The sequence below is a fragment of the Crassostrea angulata genome, chromosome 2 (genome assembly GCF_025612915.1).
Source record: "Crassostrea angulata isolate pt1a10 chromosome 2, ASM2561291v2, whole genome shotgun sequence".
Lineage (NCBI taxonomy): Eukaryota > Metazoa > Mollusca > Bivalvia > Ostreida > Ostreidae > Magallana > Magallana angulata.
Window position 1 is genome coordinate 25,985,432 of NC_069112.1, and position 21,453 is coordinate 26,006,884.

The 21,453-nt window shown below is 30.2% G+C and overlaps 1 protein-coding gene across 1 annotated transcript; it reads left to right on the plus strand.

The window, feature by feature from the left end:
• The first annotated feature begins 2,240 nt into the window (after nucleotides 1–2,240).
• On the plus strand, nucleotides 2,241–18,270 carry LOC128171798 (uncharacterized). Its single transcript, XM_052837587.1, has 4 exons — nucleotides 2,241–2,343; nucleotides 4,235–4,408; nucleotides 9,292–9,420; nucleotides 18,155–18,270. Exons 1-4 carry the CDS (start codon nucleotides 2,241–2,243, stop codon nucleotides 18,268–18,270), a joined length of 522 nt encoding a protein of 173 aa, XP_052693547.1.
• Nucleotides 18,271–21,453: the final 3,183 nt, after the last annotated feature.

A 21,453-nucleotide genomic window follows, 5' to 3' on the forward strand; every position in this document is an offset into this window, starting at 1 on the left:
AATACTCGCCATTAAACGTCTCATTATTTAAAGAATTTCTGAAACGATTACACAAACTCTGTTCGACAAATAGTTTGCCTTAAACATTTTCCAAACATGTTTTTGTACAAGTCTTCAATCACAACACGTTTTCATAACGAAAGCAGAACTGAAAGTTTAGACATTATAATCGTTCGACACCAAATCATACAAATAGTGTGAATAATAAGTTCTCGCATTGTTACCTGTGTGAGATCAATTTCTTTGGTATGAGGTTATCAGTATGAGATGTAGGCACAGCCTCGTTTTAGTCGGTCCTAAACAGTAAGTTTTGTCCCTCTCGGTGGAATTCCAGTATTCTACACTCGTAATAAAGAATGATACTACTTATTTTTGAAAACAGAATATGCCTTACTGATATATTTGTGTATGATGTTGAACAATATATATCAATAATTTAAAATCTCAATTACAAGATTAAGTAATGCAAATTTTTATATTAATGTAATAATGTAATGTTTATTTACCTATTGCTAAACCCTGCTCATTTTAAATTCAAGAATATTTAAGATGATAATATACCACGACAATGTATTATTTTACATAGTTATATTGATTTAATTTTTTTTCTGAAGTAATCGTTACAAGATATGCATATAAACTTGAATTTGAGTGGGTATCAATGGCCACTATATAGATGTTAAAACGTTATATAAGTCATTTTATAAAAATATGTAAGTAAAATATGAGAGCATACTATATAAACTATTCTGTACACATAATGCACGTGAAAAATATAATCATTCTCAATTCTTTCTCAGTTACTTTAATTAAACTTCCGATTGCCAACAATACACTCATACAAGTGTGGATAGAATTAATAAAGGTCGATGGTCGGTGGCAGTTTCATGATGGTTCTCCAATGCCAAACGTTTGCTGGATCAACATGAGAGGAAGAAGTACATGTCCGGGCTCGTGTTCACAGTAGTACAGATATATACTTCCAAAATGGCGTGAACACAGATTTATTTCCTTTTTCGTGCGAGTACGGTCGAAAGTCGCTCATATACAGCTATCACAAGAACGAGATATTAACATTTGGATGCTACCGCAGTCCGAATGCAACAGCTGGTATTTTGTTCGTTTTTCTCTTATTAAGACTAAATATTTACTTATGCAAACATGTACCTTATTAGAACCTAGAGAATAACTATAACGTTCAATTCTGTATGAGTATTTTCGTGACGCCAATTGACTTAAATTGTTGTGACACTTTTTTTTTTTTTTTTTTTTTTTTTTTTTTTTTTAGAAAAAACAATGAGGAGTTAGAAGAATCAATAATATTTTGTATGATATTTATTTGTATGTTAAATTTGCAGTCACACATATATTGTTTTTGTTGTAAACGAAAATTTGAACAAGAGGTTGACTGCACGTTATTTTATCTATATGTAAGGGCTTTTTAAAATGATACAAACACCTGACGAAATGCGATATTTAAATAAATAAATCTTTAGATCTTTCGACATCTTCCAACCATGGTTTTGTACTCTAACAAAAGGAGACTCATTCAAGTTAATCAATAGGTATAGATTGGTTTATTGTTAAAATGTAAATAATGGATATAAAAAGTTATATAACCTCCAGATAATTATACAATTTATGTCATGCAATTCGATACCAGAACATTGTTTTATTTGTTTACCTTGCTTTGGTATGATGCACCTTGATAATTATGAAACATTAAAGACCGCATTACAATCCATTATATACAGCATTATAATTAATTTTACATGAACATTAGAAAGTTAAGTCAATGGAAAATTCTTTTGTCAAAGCAATAAATCAAAAATCAAAACGTTCAAACAGAATAAAAAAAAATGTAATTATAAGACTACTTCATAAACAAAATTATTCTCATAAATTTCTTTTTCTAAATCACGTGATGTTTTACGTTTTCTCATTCAATCATAAACGAATTCCTATAAGTATAACACTTCACTATCATTGTATCAGCAGAGGCGGCTAATTACGTAAATATTTCTTTTATACGGTAAACCAGGAATAAAGATATGTTACCAACGGTATCTCTTGTGATATGTTTGGTTGTTAGTATTATTGGCATTGAAACAACAAAAATCAAGACCTTTTACGGTATCAAAACAAAGGAGTATCCGAAATCTTCGTGTAAAAAAATTCCTAATATCATAAGCCAGAACGAATGTCTTGGACATTGTATTATCACAGTGGATATGATAGTCATGATCAACCACGATGAATCTACACACACCTGTATGTGTTGTAATGACACCACAGGAAGTGACATACCTGGTCCTAATTGGAAATCTTATGTCCCACCTACATGTAAGTATTTTATTATTTGTTTTAATCAGAAAACGTTTTTGTTGAAAGTGATGTGATACTACATTTGTACCCCTCTTAGGAAAAACAGTATTATTTTCTTTTTTATATTTGACATGTAAAGTATGAAATACATTTAATATTCTGGAGGAGGCCTAACACATGTTCATTAGATTATAAACCCCTTGCATAAGGTTGTTACGACGCAGGTTATGTAAAGTATATATGTTATAAATAAATGATCATATCATTTTTTATTTCTCAGTATATAATATATAGAAATATATTCTAAATCTTTTTTAATATATATGGATAACAGTTTACTTACGTTTCAAATATTGAATTACGAGGGTTGTTCGGAAATTATTGAGACATTTACTCTTACTCACTTGTAAAAAAAATTAAATCATTGAAATATCTCAAGGGAATAGAACAGGGCGTCTTTTATTAACGTACACAATTTGAAGCTAATAACTTCAATTGGTCATTTCTGGTACACTAACAAACTTACCAGTATCCAATCACCCGGCGCAACCACAAACTAACGGAAACGTCATTTAAACGTTTTTCGTTCGTTTTTTGTTATAAACACTTTACAAACTAACGGAAAACATAAACTATTTTTCATTTTCCATCTATTCTTTTTTCAAAATGGCAACAGTTAGATATATTTTCCATTCTTGAATTTTTGTGAAAAATGAGTTAGTTCTTCTCAAAAGTCAACTACTTACTGTGAAACTTTTCATATTCATCCTGTATATATCTTACAACTGTTAAAATCAATTTGTGCGAAAAATGTACCTGGTATTTAATCCATTTGTTTTAATCTTAGTTATACAATCACTAAAACAACCCGATTAACTGAAGCTTTTGATCCTTGTTAATCCAATAATTTTTATTTAAGCAATTTTTTGGCCAAACAAGGCCTTTTCCGAGTTTCACACCAATTTTCTGTATAATCGCCTTGCCGTCTTGACGTCAAACTTCAATAAAACGTCTCAGTTAGATTTTCAATTGCTTGGTAAAAATTTTAGTACTCTCTCCGTGTTTCACCTCAAACTCTAGTAAAACTTAAACAAAAGATAGTCACAGTAAATAGCAAAATGAACATACATAATTTGATTTCTTTTATCATGAATTGTAGGGCTTACAACACTTAAATTGCAGATGTTTCAGTTTTTTAAACTCCGAGTGTCTGCCTGCGCCGGGTACTCTGACCACCGACTTATTTGTGTACAGTCATAAACAAACTTTTCATTATTTTGTAATACTGTGGTTTCATTAATTTTCGTGGGTATCAATTTTCGTGGATTTTCTGAAAACCACAGTTTCAAGGATACGTAATTTCGTGGCCAATGACCCTATCAATACAAAATGTTTGTTGAAATTGAATTTTAATGAACATTTAATTTCGTGGATCAACTTAACAATGAAATCCACGAAAATTGGTATTCAACGAATATTGATGAAACCACAGTATTACTTTGCTCAATTATTTGGTTAGGTTTCGTCTATGTTCATGCCAATTTTCATTAAAATTCGCCACTTAGAATTATTTTTATCACCACTATCCTTTCAACTCCTTTATATGTATTATGATTCAGGTTAATCATTTTCAATTACAGACTTGGAATCAAAATAATATTTTAAGAAAGGATTAAAATCAATTTTGATTAGGAATAACATGAACTGAAAAACACCCGTTTCCTTAAAGCTGGAAGGATTTGGTCTTTGACAATAACTTTGTAAATATTTGTGTGCAGAGAGTAAGACTCGGATTTCAGCGCCGTTTTCATCGGGCAACTTTCTAGATATTTTAAAATGTGTTATCATATTAAAGTTAAAAAATTACATTCTGCAAAAAGTTGGAATATATTAGCTTTGTGTTTTGTAGCGCCCTGTGCCGATGGTTATGCAACTTACTATTTGATGCCATACCAAATATGTCTGAAGTACTTCCCAGTGCCTGTCTCGTATTCAACAGCCAAGGCCAACTGTCATGATGAACGTGCCAATCTAATAAAGATTGATTCCCAGGAAAAGTACAACATATTTGAGGATTATCATGGTATGTTTAAATTATGTAATCACATTTTAATTCGCCTAAATGAAAGGTGGTGTGATTGTTTTTCAAAAACGAACTCTTTTGTTAAAGATGTTTATAACAGCTTGGTAAATTATTTAATAAAATTGTGAAATATTTTGTTTTGCTTTTTTATACTAATTTTATATATACGTAAAATTGTTTTCAACATTACTAAATCAAGTAAAGATTTACCTTTACGCAGGGTTTCATTTTTTCCAAATCATCCATATAAACGTTCAACATCTTAAGTCAAAATTGTTCTAAGAGACAAGATTACAATGTTATTCATAAATATGGCTTTTCTTAGTCATGTCTTAATTTATGCAGAAATATGCAACGACAAAGGTAAATTTAATTTGAATAAAAAAAAAAGAGTTTTATTTGTCGTTTTGCTTCATTGACAGCGATATTTTATAATACAATGGTTAAAAATCGTTAATTTGAGAGCAAATAAACCAGATTTTATTGATTTTGAAATGAAATATTTGCAAAGTTGTTGCTTTAAATAGGAACATTAACAAACATCTGGGAAATTGTCATTTTAAGGGTATGCGTCATATCAAACTGTAGTGTTTCTTTATTATACTCTTTGATACTTACTAAAGTGGTTACCAAACAATTAACTGGGATGTCGTTTATTAAGCGCAAACTTTCATGCATGTCTTGAAAAAAAGAACTGCCAGTGTGTTTCTAATTCAAAACTACGATATAAACTGTGAATTTTAAATTTCGTATACATGTAACTACATTGTAAAATAAAAACTGAAAGTATTACTATTTACTACAACAAGTTAAATAACATAAGAACTATGCATAATGAAATAGGTATAACTAGATGATATCCCACGCAAGCGCGGGTATCAACATTTTATACCTTAATATGACATACTACTTAATAAGATAAGATGCTTATATATGGTAATATGTTGAACCATTGTTTTTTTTTCAATTTTGTATATACGTTGTCCGATTCTTTCTTAACTTCTTTAAACCTGTAGCAAAAAAAAAAAAAAAAAAAAAAAAAGAAAAAAAAAAATCCAAACCCCCCCCCCCCAAAAAAAAAACCCAACAAAACAAAACAAAATAAAACAAAACTGCATGGTTGGATATTCAGAAGAGCGGGCAGGGATAAAAAATGGAAACTGAAATGTATAATATATACATGTACTGTTCAAAAAGATATCAAAGAAACTTTTTAAAATTTTTATTTATTTCAAACCAGTTAGTGGGTATTTACTGCATCTCTCACCAAATTTGGTTCTTAAGGTCAATTTTCATTATGGTTTTTATTACTGTCCAAATTAAGAATTTCGGATAAAAGACTAGTTTGAGAAAACAATTTAGGCAGAGGGGTCATCCCCATTAAACTTCCCCGTTTTATGCTTACATCGTTTATCCATAATAACCAAGAACACAATAGTCTGTTCATTAATGTGTGTAAGTTTACAACAAATCTGTCATGGTATGAACATGTATGAGATTAAAACATGCTAGGTTTTGCATTTCTGTTTGCTTAACTTAAACCAAAGTTATAAGATTCAAAGTATCTGCCCGATGGTCAACTTGCCCTACACTTTCCGCGATGATGTTAATTAGTCAACCCGTTTCTGGGAACCCCGTTCTGGAAAAATTATTTCCATCAAAACAAAAATCGCATTGAATTGTGCCTTTTTTATTTATTAACTTTTTGTTTTAATCGATTCCAATTTAAGGTATCTGACCGCGGTACATGATGAACTCATCCCACTCTTTTCGACAATCATCAACCCGCGTTTTTGTTACCCCGTTCTGGAAAGTTCTATCCCATTCTTACACCAGAGGGCGTTCTTCGCAAGCGAATAAGTATCCAAACTAAAATCGCCCTTTCAAGAAACGAATTGTGTCATTTTATTTATTTAACAATGTCGATTTCCAACTTTTGTGTACATTCTAAATAAGTTGCCAGTAGATATATTCACTCTTTACGTAATCATTTAACATTATTTCATTGCAAGCATATATACCCCTGACTTTGATCCGCTAAACCGTGTCAACCACGCTCTTTTATCGAAAATGGAAGTAGGCTTTTTTTTTCATTATTAATTCCATCATGATAACATATCAGTTAATTCAATTAAAGCTTACGGACATCATCTCACACGTGTTGGAATACCAAAGATGTAAGAAGTTACTCTGGTGCAGGCATTTTGTAGTTTATTTGCAAGCTGTCTTCATTTATAAGTATAGATTTTGGTTTGAGATATTCATCAATGGAGAAAGCTTAGCTTAGTATTCGATGTTTAACATGAAGACGCTGATGAAGGAACTATTTTTATATTAATTATAAATGTGTTAAGTTCTGTTATAAACTACAGCCATGTCATAGCATGTAAAACAATTACAAATATATTCCAGCTGAAGCATATAACTTGAAGATTTAAGATGAACACAGCTCGTTATAAGGCACTGTCCGCCTTATTTTTCTTTTTATCACTGCTATCCTTTCAACTCCTTTATAAGCCGTATATTAACAGTTAAAAGTATTTTGCTGTAGAGGTCTCACTTGCATGGACGTACATATTGCCTCGCTGTGTTACTCTGTCGTGATGCAACTTTTACGCACTTTTTTCAAGTCAGGGGACTTAAAAAATATCAAATAAACAGGTCAATGCATTTTTTACAAACAGAAAATCTGCATGAAATAAGAAATAAATGCATAAAATCCCAAAGACCACGAAATGAATACTACACGTCTGCTACGATTTGGGATGTAAATTTTGGTGTAACGAAATCAGAAAGTTTATCTAATACCTGTGGGACGGTTTCATGAACTGATCAACCCTAATGTGTAATCTATATTAACTTTGCTTAAAATGTATTCTAAAATTCAAATTCAGTTTAATTTTTACATAAGAATGAATGAACAAGAAGGTTAATCATGACTTATCGTTATTTTGAATTTCTATAATAAAATTCCGTAATTTTCATAGATATAAACAGTGTTCTTACCGCAAGTAGACTAAAATCTTTCGAGAGAAAAAATTAAATAATTAAATATGTTAGACATTTGTGTATATTCCGTTCAGATGTAAAGCTCACACATGAAGTTCGCTTAGTATTCAGAAAATAGAATAATAAATATAAAATTTACATCTTTTTAAAGATAGCAGAATACATGGTGAACTTTACTGACAATGATGAGAGTTACGATTTAATAAAGTCGTCCGCTAACTGAAAGGCCAAGTAATATGTGTAATCGCTCCAACTGAGCTAAAAAATTCTAACCAATAAAGCAATTGGTTTGTTTTCTAAATTAGAATTTGAATTATAGATAGAAGATCTCGGAAGATTTAATATGCGTATTTTAAAAATTATATTCACTTAAGTACATGAGAACTTTCTGTACTCATTTATTTTACGTAGATTCAATTGATGTGATTTCCATGCGGCTTCCGGTTTGAGCCTTCGTCTGACAGTAAACTAAAAGACGGGTCACGTTACCATCTAGCGTGTTGTGAATCTATTCAAATTTTATATTTTCCGCAACATACTAATGATAGTATATGACTTGAAAAAGCTATGACCATATGAAACCAGTAATTGAGAATGTATTGACATTGCAAAGAAACACACAAGCAGTTTAAATCGTTTTATTTCTTAAAAAAAAACACATTTTTTTTTTACCAAATAGATACTACAATATGCAATTTTATGATAGTTATGACACTAATAGAAATCAAATAAGAAGTTTTTTTATTAACTTTGTAATATTTCACAATAGTTCAACCTGTAAATGTATTACATTTGCCCCCCCCCCATCCCTGTAGGGGGTAACATGTAAAAAAAAATTGCAAATTTTGACACATCTTCAATAGGATACAATAGAATAACTGATTTGAAGCAATCCCCTAAAATACCGAAATTGTAGATTTAGATAATTAAAATATAAAATTAAATTATACAGAAGTTCATGCAAGTTTTTTTTGTTGTTTTTTGTTTTTGTTTTTTTTTTATCAAAATATCAATGATAGATATAATTAGATACGGTTCCGTTTATTCAATATGTAGTGGAAACTTTTCACTTTAAAGCTTTTACTAATGCATAGAATTTTATAGTTAAATATATGTTTGAAAAGTAACTCTGCCTTTCTATTATTTTGTATTGTTTCGAGCAATACATATCATTCGGTTGAACTCATGTCTCAATCAAAGTATAAAGTATTGATAACCATTGTTTAAAAACAAATGGATTTTTTTGTCTTGTTTCTATTTTGTATCGATTAAAATCACATGTGGGTGAAGGTTTTGTTTGTAAACGAATACTCACCTCAATTTATTAATCTTAAATAGCTTTTGTTTACGCTAATATTAAAATACGACATGTGAGGTTCAAAAGGAAATGCAAAGAAATTTTCGTTTTTTTTTATACGATGAAAGACAATATACTATAGTAGTTTATATGAACATGTATATAGCATATTTGGTCGAAAAAATGACATTGATCTGCTTTGGTAAAAGTTTAAACATTGAAAATTATTGAAGCTATTTTGAATAATTCTTTGAATGATTCTGTGTATAGTTCTTTTTTTAAATTCAAAAGCAACATCATATCACAACAAAAGTGTGTTCTTTTCACGTAATGGGTTGATAGAAAAATATTTTCCATTTCAAATTTAGTCGATTATTATGAAAATAAATTTATTCAAAAGTTAAGTTTTGTTTGATAGTCATATAGTTTTAATCGTCAGTAAGACAATGTTTATAAGTCAATAACAAGGTAACAGTATGCCACATATCTTTCCAGACTAACCCGTTTTATACTTGTAAAGTAGCATAAAAGTGATAACGTTAAAAAGTAACCATTTTAATTTTTTTTTTAATTTTAGTGCCAATTGCCAATAATTCAGTCATTCAAGTGTGGGTCCAAGGGGAAAAGGTCAGAGGTCAGTGGCAGTTTGATGACGGAACTCCAATACCTGAATACTGTCCAATCGACATGAGTAATAAAACGGGAGAAATACATCTCCGGGCCAATGGTTCTACATCGTTTACCTGCATTGACTTTTATAATAGAGGCCTATATCATTATTCATGCGAAAACTATCGCGTGTTATCCTTCAACAATTAACAGAACTTTGCATCTTAGGTATGTTAATGCCCCACAAAATATAAAGCAAAATGTCGCCCACTCGGATTTGTCAGGTTGTTATATACGTACATTTATTCAACGTAATATCGCTTGGGTTATGTTCATGAAATTATCATATAATTCATCTAATGACATGTCCCACGATATATCTTAACACATATCTTAGTATCACTCTTAGACATATCTTTAGATGTCAAATGAAGATGTTAGACGTATCTTAGTTAAGATATCGTATTTTGACGAACTCTCTATTCTAGAGAATAAAAAGTCAACAAAATATAATGTGAAAATATTTTTATGAAGCCCATTATAAACAAAGATGAATAAGCAATTACGTTTTTAAAGACGTGTTACTAATATGATATTTTATCCACCAATGACTTTAATCAATTTCGATTTTGTATCACGCATTACATGATTATACCAACAGCAATATGCATGCCTAAAAAAGAAACATTTTCGTCTTCAAATTTCATCACCAATGTCAAATATCAGTGAGATTTTTAAAGGAAATGTAGAGAAATATTCTTTATGCAGTTTACACTGTACTGATTACAAGCATGTTTTGCCCAAGTTAATGAAGACAATGGTGTGTATGTACATATGAACACGTCATAATATTTATTATGTGTTCATTGACTTTAAATTGCATCACAACAACCGCTAGTGGCCCCATAAATGTATATTCATTTTTTACATAATCACATGCGCGGATCCAGAAAGGGAGGGGTAGGGGTGTTTAAAGTTCAAAATTATTTATTCACATTGTAAAATTACTGGAAATAGGCCTTGAACACCCAATACCAGCTGGTAAAATACTATTCCTCGTAACCACCCCCCCCCCCCCCCACGGATGAGCGCAGGTAAGCACACGTAAAAGGCTCAAATAGTACTAAATCAGATCTGTATAGGTAGGTACAGTATATCAAAAATTTCAGAAATGGTGTATTTTCACATAACCTCCAAATACATGTACATATTAAGCGGTTTGTTTATTTATATACCACGATGTAGATATCGGTTTCCTCTTATTTTAAAACGTGGTGGTTCACTACCCACATATTTAATGGTGAGTTTATTTAGGATAAGACAGCTGTTTGGGTGTCTTAAAGATAATTAATAAGAGGTGTCGTAATTTAGGATTGCTTTGGGAAACTGTCTTAGAATAAGATGTGTCCCAAGAAAATTCTGAGACATATCTTATTATCGGAGAGCTTCATGAACATCTTCACTGCTTATTTGCATATTTATTGTAAATTGTAGTAGATCATACATTAATTTTTCCGTTTATCGTGTTTAGCTTGATGAATATATTAACATGCAGAAGTACCTCAAATTGCTCTCATAAGTGTACACTTATCCAAAACGATGATTTTTAAAAAAAATTATTATTCTTTATATGGGGTGAAAGGATGCGACAGCTTATAAGTCTGCGAAAATTCGACATTGCAAACACCTAGAATCTACCCGATTAATTCTTATTTTCTGAATGGATTAATGAGATATTCTTTTACAATTATATATTATACAAAATGATTAGAATTTACTGTTGAAACTTTATCCAGGTTAACATAGAAACATAGTAATCTTTGATTTTTTTATAGTCACCTAATTCATAAATCTTATCTATAAACATCTGTGAAGATTCATCAATCTTATATAAATACGTAGCGCATTAACTTTGAAAACAAAATCTTTAAACATTTCCGTTTTTTCTCATATAAAAACCCATCAATTTTAAAAGTTAACATTGTATACATTTACAAGATAAAAAGCACACATGATAGTTAATTTACATAGCGGATATAAAGGATCACTTGTAAATAACAAAAGAATTAAATTATAGGGGAGATTGATTTCCCGAAAAGAATCACTTTAAAGAAAAAGAGAGTTCATTTGATATTTTCTACAGTACATAGTTCTTAATTTTTCGAATTTTCATTTAATACCTAGCAGATTGCGCTTGTAATTATCAAATTAACCTTCAAAGTTGGCTAAAACATCATTTTGGCAGTAACTGGTCCATTTTTGCATGAATTTTGGCACATATATTCATCCTGGCAGGCCTGTTACCAAAACACTAAGATATTTTGATAAGATTTTGATCAAAGAAATACATTAAGATAGGATTTTTAATGTGCACCCTGCCCCGAGGTTGAAGTTTGCAAAAATCATACAAAACATTTTAAAACTTATCTGTATTATAGTAGTTTATATTTATGTGATAACTTGTAAAGTTTGAATAGCTCAGTTGCTATGCATGGTTTTTCTTTTTAAATTATCGTTTTGAATAAAAACTTTTTTTAAAAAACCAGGATTGTGCTGTTTGTAATTTACTCGTTTTTCCTTAAATGCACGTTTGCTGTTCAAATTGGATTTATATCGTAAAATCAAAAGTAAAAATACGTTTTATCAATGTGATTTTTGTTCTTTCTAACTGTAGCATGTATGTGTGCATAAATATGAAATAAATATTATATAGACAATAGTAATAAACGAGATTTTTTTGTCATGACTTCAGGAATAACTAAGGTTTGACAGTTGCATTCTCCGAAACAGTCAGGTAATGGGAATTAGCAATATCAAGATTTTTCATAAAAATAACGCGATCCATATTTGATTTGTCAACATTCAATTTATAAATAATAAAAATGTTTTAAGGGATGCAACGAGTAACAGTGGGCAAGATGTTTCAAGTGAGTGAAGTTCACCATGCACGTGTTTTGCCCTGATATAAAAAAGATAGCCATTCCTGATCGGTGGAAAAGTGGGTAGTAATTATCTAATGTCTACTTTGGTAGAATTTAAGTTATATGATAACCATTATTTGAAAAATCATCTGTTTGGATTTAAGTTAAAGCACATGTACCGGATGAAATATTTACTTATGTACTAGACCCCCAAAACGAGGCGTTTTCTTTCATGTAACCCGATTTTTCAATCAATTTGATGAATCCATATATTTTTAAAAAGGTGTAACTTTTTTGAAATTCACTTGTTTCAAATAGTTTGTCTGTCAATTCAATATATATTCTTTCTTATACTGTTTATCTTAAGTGTAGAATTTTCGATGCTTAAACAATTTTTTAAAATTATTTATTTGACCGCATCCCTATGTATCAATGGACGAGTTCATTCAAAGCATCGGAACAAGATCTCGAGGCATAACATGTCATTTATATTTTTTTTTCAAAGTTTTGACCTGTGATTTTTCTCCGGATTTCTCGGATATATATATATCTTGGATATAATCCTTTCTACAATTTCAGAATTGCACTTCTTTGTCATGTGTGTTTATTTTAATTAAAAAAAATCTTCTGAATGTGACAGTATAATTGCCTTAAAACTGTTCCTTTTCTGTTTCTAGAAAATGACAGAAATGCCTTTGATTTTGCCATCTTAATTAGCCAATACAATTTAAAACTTTACTGTTTTCTTTTCCACTTTGAAGCTTATAACTTGTATTTTCTTAAAATAATTGGGAATAATTTCAAATGTCAATAATATCTATGCACTAAAGTAAAAGGAAAATAAAATAACATGTATCCTCCGAATATGTACATTCCGTTTGGAGCGTAAAGTAAAATTAAGTTTTTTTTTTTTAGAATAATTGATACATGCTTCCAATGAAAAAAAAAAGAATAGCCATGCAAGATATTTGAAAAGCTATTACATGTATCTATTATGCTTTCATTTTGCTAATTTTAACTCGCACAAAATCAAGTTCATGTACATTATTTTAATGCAAATTTTCCATTGTCTTTTACTAACTACATAACGCCACTTGTCTACGCAACTATGGGACGTCACTTGTAAAAACAGTAATAAAAAGTCAAGGAATGAATATTACTGATATTTTTCCTATCCAGGGTAGAGCTTTATTTGGCAATATCAAGGTGGAATTTGACACCCTTATATTTTAACTTATTTCCTATCGAAAAAAACCCATTAAAATCAAGTATAATTTTATCGAGGTTTTCTTTACCAATTTATAAACCTAACAGCGTAACGCAATGAAATAGAATGTTCATCAAAAATCCTTTTTAAAAATTGCTTTTAAGTGTTAAATGCTGTAATTTATATATGTTGTTATAATTAATTTACTCAATAGTTCGTTATTTCCCTAGTCGACGATCAGTGTGTTTTTCCAGATTGCAAGTTATGTAGTTTCATCCATATCTCAATCACCCTTTGGACTATTATGTTTAAGATGTCTTTAATTTTGCACAGTGGATCCATACTCGATGGTATTCATTCAGCCAAAAAAATTAAGCTATACTGTCACTTGTTTTGATACAGTCTATAACTGACAAGTAAGCATAAGATCATTTTAACTTTATTTTTGTCTATCAAGAAAGTATTTGACACACCCACTTCCACCTGAACTTTACTTTTATTGTGCTGCATATTGATTTGATATATATCAATACTCAGTAAATTGAGGAGATCAAAATAGATAGGTCAGTTTTGTATTGCAAAAATAGCTTGCAGTCTGATCCCCTATTTGATATATTTATTTTCCATCTTTATTTCGTCTTTTGCAAAATATGACAGAATGCATTTCATCATGGCTGTTTAAATGAAGTTTTTACTCAACAAAAACCTACTTGCAGAGAATTTGTTCAGCATAAGAAAACATATTACGAATTTGTAAGTCATGAGTTTGATTACCGCTGTAGCGTGGAGGCTTTCACCCACTTGTCAATAAAAAATAAAACTATTAGTCTATTATTGGTTTATATTGAAGACTTGGTAGACAGGTAATAGCAAGATCCTTGTTTATGCATTCAAATATAAAAAAATAAAATTAAAATATATGTTTTAAATATAAATATAGCCCCTGACTTTCGTGTACCTAATTACGTATTATCCTTCGAACATTGGCGGATAAGATCCATCGCGTGGAAAATGGCCATCTGCGGTCATCTAAATAACATAATCCTAAACAATGCTTAACACAATGATACAAATATGGATTCATGTAACAAACACTTCACCCCCTCTTGATTTACACATTTTAGATTTTTACAGAATTTTAATTTTTTGATATAATATCGACAGATAAAATAGAAGAAAAAAAAAACAAAAACAAAAACAAGGATCAAACGTGCGTCGAGCTTACTTTATGCTTTAGTTGATTATCATTTTGAATGTCCAAGTCTACACACATCGCTAGATAATACCAGACGACACACCCTTCTCTATAGAAATGTTCACATAAACCATCAATTTTGACTAATTGTTAAATTTTGACAGCACGCAACAATATGAACCTTGTACATAGTCTTCAAAAATTTGGAAAGATTAAAATACAGAAGTTTTCTAAAAAAAAAATGGTTACGTCTTTTGCATGCAGGTTCATGTTTTTTTACAAATACAATTTCTGACATGAATTATGAGTATATCACAATGCTGGTTATCCTTCATATATACTCGCCATTAAACGTCTCATTATTTAAAGAATTTCTGAAACGATTACACAAACTGTGTTCGACAAATAGTTTTCCTTAAACATTTTCCAAACATGTTTTCATACAAGTCTTCAATCACACCACGTTTTCATAACGAAAGCAGAACTGAAAGTTTAGACATTATAACCGTTCGACATCAAATCATACAAAACAGTTTGAATAATAAGTTCTCGCATTATTACCAGTGTGAGATCGATTTCTTTGGTATGAGGTTATCAGTATGAGATGTAGGCATAGCCTCGTTTTAGTCGGTCCTAAACCGTACGTTTTGTCCCTTTTGGTGGATTTCCAGTATTCTACACTCGTAATAAAGAGTGTTTCTACTTTTGAAAAAAGAATATGCCTTTCTGATAGACATGTATTTGTGTATGATGTTGAACAATATACCCGGTATACCAATAAATTAAAATCTCAATCACAAGATTAAATAATGCAATTTTTTTTTTATTAATGGTATAATGTAATGTTTATTTACGTAGTGCTAAAACCTGCTCATTTTAAATTCAAGAATATTTAAGACGACAATTTATCACGACAATGTATTATTTCACATAGTTATATTGATTTAATTCATTTTTTTTCTGAAGTAATCGTTACCAGATACGCATATAAACTTGAATTGAGTGGGTATCAATGGCCACTATATAGATGTCTAAACATTATATAAGTCATCTTATAAAAAATATGTAAGTAAAATATGAGAGCAGACCATATAACCTATTATGTATACATAATGCACGTGAAAAATATAATCATTCTCAATTCTTCTCAATTACTTTAATTAAACTTCCGATTGCCAACAATACCCTCATACAAGTGTGGATAGAATCAATAAAGGTCAATGGTAAGTGGCAGTTTCATGATGGTTCTCCGATGCCAACCTTATGCTGAGCGGGGGACCGGAAGAAGTACATGTCCGGACTCGTGTTCACGGTAGTACAGATATCTACTATTATGATGGCTCAAACGCAGACTTATTTTATTATTTGTGCGAGTACAGTCGAGAGTCACTCATATACAGCTATCACAAGAACGACATATTGAGATTTGGATGCTACCGCAGTCCGAATGCAACAGCTGGTATTCTGTTCGTTTTTCTCTTATTAAGACTAAATATTTACTTATGCAAACATGTACCTTATTAGAACCTAGAGAATAGCTAAAACGTTCAATTCTGTATGAGTATTTTCGTGATGCCAATTGACTCAAATTGTTGTGACACTTTTTTTTGGATTTTTTAGAAAAAATAATGAAGAGTTGGTAGAATCAATATTGCTTAAACCATGCTATATTTTGTATAATATTTATTTGTATGTTAAATTTGAAGTCACACATAAATTGTTTTTGTTGTAAATGAAAATTTGAACAAGAGGTTGACTGCATGTTATTCTTTCTATATGTAAGGACTTTTTTAAATGATAGAAACACCTGACGAAATGCGATATTCAAATAGATAAATCTTTAGATCGTTCGACATCTTCCAACCATGGTTTTGTACTCTAACAAAAGAGACTCATTCAAGTTAATCAATAGGTATAGATTGGTTTATTGTTAAAATGTAAATAATAGATATAAAAAGTTATATAAAAGTTAGATTTCAAGTCAAAATTGTTCAAACAGACAAAATTACAATGTTATTCATAATTAAATTTTTTTGTCATATGTTTTTGTCGAAAATATGCAACGACAACGGTAATTTTTTTTTAAATAGAAAATTGAATAAAATTTCCAATTTTCCTTTTGCTTATATATCTTTTAAGCATTTAAGTCTATATTGTTATGCACATTTTGTATCAGTAAAATATCAATGACATTTCAGGATATGTACTTGATGCACAAAAAATTAGAATTTTCCAAAATCAATTCCAGATGGCATGTATTCAAAATTTACGATTTTATTAACCTTTTTAAATAATTACACCTTAACAGAATGAAGACAATATAAATAAATGTAATCATCAAAAGTTTATGGTGTAGAGTTCCTGTGAGTAAAATGTATGAAATACAAATGAAGCCTATCAAAGATAAGTCCAATATAACAAAAAAAGATGGATGAAAATTTAAATTAAATGAAAATCAATCTTTGACGTTGAATCAATTTTTGCAAAATACTTCTTAACTGATTACAACGCCTCAAACAGTTTTATAAATAGTTTTATAATCAGTAAAAAATGGAAAATCATGTTGGAATATTTGTTTAGAGAATTTCAACAATTTTCAACAATCATTTTGAGGGTACTGACAAGCAAAGTGGGCATTTTGCCTAACCACTTTCATTCTTGAAAGGTTGTTCTGTGTTGTATTTTAACATCGCACACGCGGAAACCATACACTGTTCATGGTAGATTGTGCAGTGACAGCATGGACATCAGAAAAGTGTTTTTTAGAGACATCCTTGAACTGACTTTTGTAAGGTTACCTTTTTATATGAAGACTATTCCTTAAACCGTTATTGTGATCGGCTTCGGCCGATCACTATTGTGTCCATATCCGGCAAATGCTTCCACGTGCGCACACATTCCGCTTGCATAAGTAGTTCTTATAAAAACTTGAAGTTTGGTTTAGTATTTATATAACATTTTACTCAGTTTTATTTCAATTCATTTTCATTAAGAGATGCAAACATACATAAAATACAGTTCGACCTGTTAATTCAAGAATGCACATTTTGTGTCACGCGTAAGAATTTCGATCGAAAAGTTCATTCAGTAATGTAGTTGACCTCGATTAACTGACCTCAATTATTAAAATGATCGTGACGAGATAAAGAAAACGCCAAGTCGGTTATTAAAAAATATATTTTATTCAAAGATGAAGTCTTGATTAACTTTCATTATTTTTTGTGGGAAATGTCGTCATTAAAATACTAACTTTTTATAAGTCAATATTGAAGTAACAGTAAGCCACATATCCCTCCACGCTATTTAGCTCGTTTTTCATTTACAAAGTGGCATACAAATTACAGTGTTGAAAAATGACCTTTATCAATTATTTTTATTTCTGTTTGAATTGCAAAAATGGATAAAATTGAAGTGTGGGTCCAAGGGGAACTGGTTGGAGGTTAGTGGCTGTTTGATGAAGGAACTCCATTACCTGACATATGTCCTATAAATTTTAGGGGCCCTGGAAATCAAGTTCATCTGCGGGCCAAAAGCTCTTCACCGTTTGAGTATAGTGATGCCGAGAACGCCCGTCTATGTAATTATTCGTGCGAATACCATTTTCTGTCGTCATTCAATAATTAATTCTAGAACAATAATTAAAACATTGAATTAATGATACGTTGATGTCACTGAAAATTGAAGGCAATATATTGTTGTATTGACGTGTGTCTGTCTTTTATAAAGCTACATTTGTTTAACGTAAATGTGTTGCTTCTTTGCTTGGATATTTGTTGTAAATTGAAATAATAAATTATTCATCAAACATTCTGTTTATTATATGAACATGCTAAAATTCCTAAAATTGTTCTTATAAATATACATTTATAGAAAACCTTGATTTTTCTGTCGAAACTATTATTCAATCATATTACGTTTGAAGACGCGATCAAATATAAATAAAAGTCTCTGAGGATTTGATATAAAAAACAACTTGAAAAAACTTTAATTATTACGTCTTAATGAATCCCTTCTAAATATCGACATTCGACGTTTTCTAGTGGATTAATCAGGTAAACTTTTTTTATAACAAGAGAATATAACAATTGTCTCGTGATTTTTTTTCAACCAGTGATGTTAAGCCCCTATTAAAAGTTAAATTGTACAGTTTTTTCCCACCTTAAACTAAGCAGGACACAAAAACTATGTTCAGAATATGCATTCATGTTAAATACGATGGATTAAGACACAGTTTATAATCCTGTTTTTGCCCTCAGCATTGGCAATATGCTTAGCACTGGGTAACACAACGTATTGCTACATGATCGTAAGTAATGCTTGTACGGTTTGCTGTTGAATTTACGTCAGCAGAAATTTTTTTTCTATAAAACTAATATGTTCAGTAGAGGAAATATATAGTGCTTTTTTGGGAAATAACAGTTCTCGGGGTGTCAATTTCAACAGTTACCCCCTCCGAAACAGTCACTATTTATAAGTAACATAAACATAATGTTCAAATGCAAATGCAAATTCCCCATTATATATCTGCGTTTATGTGGATTTTGGCCGAGTGAAAACGATAATGTGTCAATGAATATATTTTGGAAATTTTTTTTTATTATCGATTTCAATTGCACTTCTTTCACAGGTATTTGTATATTTTTTTTAAATCATGCAGCATAAATATCTTGGGACAGACATTTGCTCCGGTGAGTTTGTGCAGCATGAAAAAGCATAAACTTCTAGCTTGTAAGTCATGAGTTCGATTCCTGCTGGAGCTAGAGGTTTTCACCCACTTGCCATTCAAAAAAAGTTTTCCGAATCCCTAATGTATTTAATTTAAGCCAATAAATTCAAAAAAATCTTTTTTTCTGATTTTTTTTTAAAGTTTGATATTTAAATGCTTTACTTTTGAATACCAAAAATTAAATGTTGAATTTGTAATTCTATTTTTCTGACACAGTTGACAATTAAATTACTCTAGATTTTACATTTAGTTTAACAACGCTTCCGAAACTCCAATTTTTAAAATGATAAAATGATTTTCAGTTTCGGTTTATTTATCAGTTATGAAAGTGTTAAGGTACATGTATATGTTATAAATTTTTTGATAAAATTTAAGTCAACTAAGTTGAAGTTAGTGATGTATTACAAATTTCGTATGGGAATTTATAACTTAGAAGTTACCTTTAAGGTTTTTTCGTCAAGTATATACAAAAGGGGGTTGGGTTCATTTTGCTGTGAATCATGAAATGCAAACTATGACTTCCGTAGAAATAAACTTTTTTTTAAAATTTATTTTTTTAGTGATATATTTATATTCATTCTATTCACATTTTACCAATGTGTTGATCAAATGATTTTTTGTGTTTTAAATTGTCCGTATTTCTAAAAATCTTTTGTTGAATATATCAAACACAAAAAGTATACACGTATTGCGAACCTAATTCATTCAGTGAATACGATATTTGACGGAAAGTCATTTTTCAAAAAGTTAGCGTGTATTTGAATTAACAAGGCGGGGTCTTATTTAATTTGTTCTGTCCTAGATTTTTGAATGAAAGTTCCTACATATAATAATTACTTTAAGATAAAAAAAAACCAAGACATTTATCACATCGTTTGTTTAAGGGGTCATTTCAAAGTTTGTTAATTTTTAACGAAGGACCCTATGGGATTTTGCTTAAAATGTATCAGTTTTGCACATTTTTAATTTTTTAAAAAACTTTGTGGATGCCTAGAGCGAAAAAAATTAGACCCTTTTATTTGATCTCTTGGCTTATATAGTCATAATTTGTAGCAAACTTCTCGCTTTGAAAGAGACAGGTTGTGTTCATCTAAGATGAAGTATTGGTGATATTTGCTGCACATTACAGAGTTTGAGAGACAAACAAGAAGTGAGCAAATACACGAAAAACTCGGGAAGAATGTATGGTGATAATTATGGTAAAAATAAGTTACAGTGGCGTCATAACACGAAGCGTTACTACTGGTTACAGAGACAAGCAAGATATAAGCGGATATACTCTATGCTATAGAAGACCGTTTGAATAGCACAAAAAGGGAAGGCATTAGATTTACATGCAAGTGATTCAGCTGTTTGGCTCCTTGTCACATATATTTTAATATTGCTGATTGTGAGAGCTTTTATTGAGTTTAAAAAATTGTTTTAAAATAAAAGCTATTAGGAGTAGAAAACCTCTTGTAATGACTTAAGTGAACATCATGATAAGCAAGAAAACCGTATGTATATGTTTTTGACGTTTGTTTTCAGCAAGAGCTGATATAGGTAGCAAATATTGCAGTTTCAAATGCAATTAACTCATATATTTGAATGTTTACGTATAAATAGTAATTAATGCACCCAGCCCCCTTCCTCCCTGACCAATCAAGAAAGAAACATTCTTTAGATAAATACTGCAGTAATCCTGGGTTGGAACAGTTTTGTTCATGGCAAACATTGATAACTTATACCCAAGTTGAGAACACTGGCTGGATGTGTCAATAATGTTCAAACTTATACATTTAGACGTTTTGAATTAAATTTTATGTATCATCAATTAAAAAATCTAAGGACATTTGCAAAAATTATGATTCAACAGGCATTGTTCTTTAAAGTTAACATTATTTTATGAAAAGCTGAAGCAATAAAAATCACATTACATATACTTTAAAGATATATGTTTTCCCAAAATTCATTTTCTCATAAAACATTTTATCTCAGACTATTAAATTCGTCAATTTGACGTATGCCTTTTGCTCTTATCTGTTGTTTTCATTTAAATGTTTACCATTCCGAAAATTATTAAACTCTTATGTGTGTATCAA

What these genes read in the sequence shown, in the direction of transcription:
- LOC128171798 (XM_052837587.1), top strand. Translation starts at nt 2,241, where the DNA reads ATGATCAACCACGATGAATCTACACACACCTGTATGTGTTGTAATGAC. An exon ending in ATCTTATGTCCCACCTACAT is followed by an intron (nt 2,344 to 4,234) that starts GTAAGTATTTTA and finishes TGTGTTTTGTAG; the next exon opens with CGCCCTGTGCCGATGGTTAT. An exon ending in CATGAGTAATAAAACGGGAG is followed by an intron (nt 9,421 to 18,154) that starts AAATACATCTCC and finishes GGGGCCCTGGAA; the next exon opens with ATCAAGTTCATCTGCGGGCC.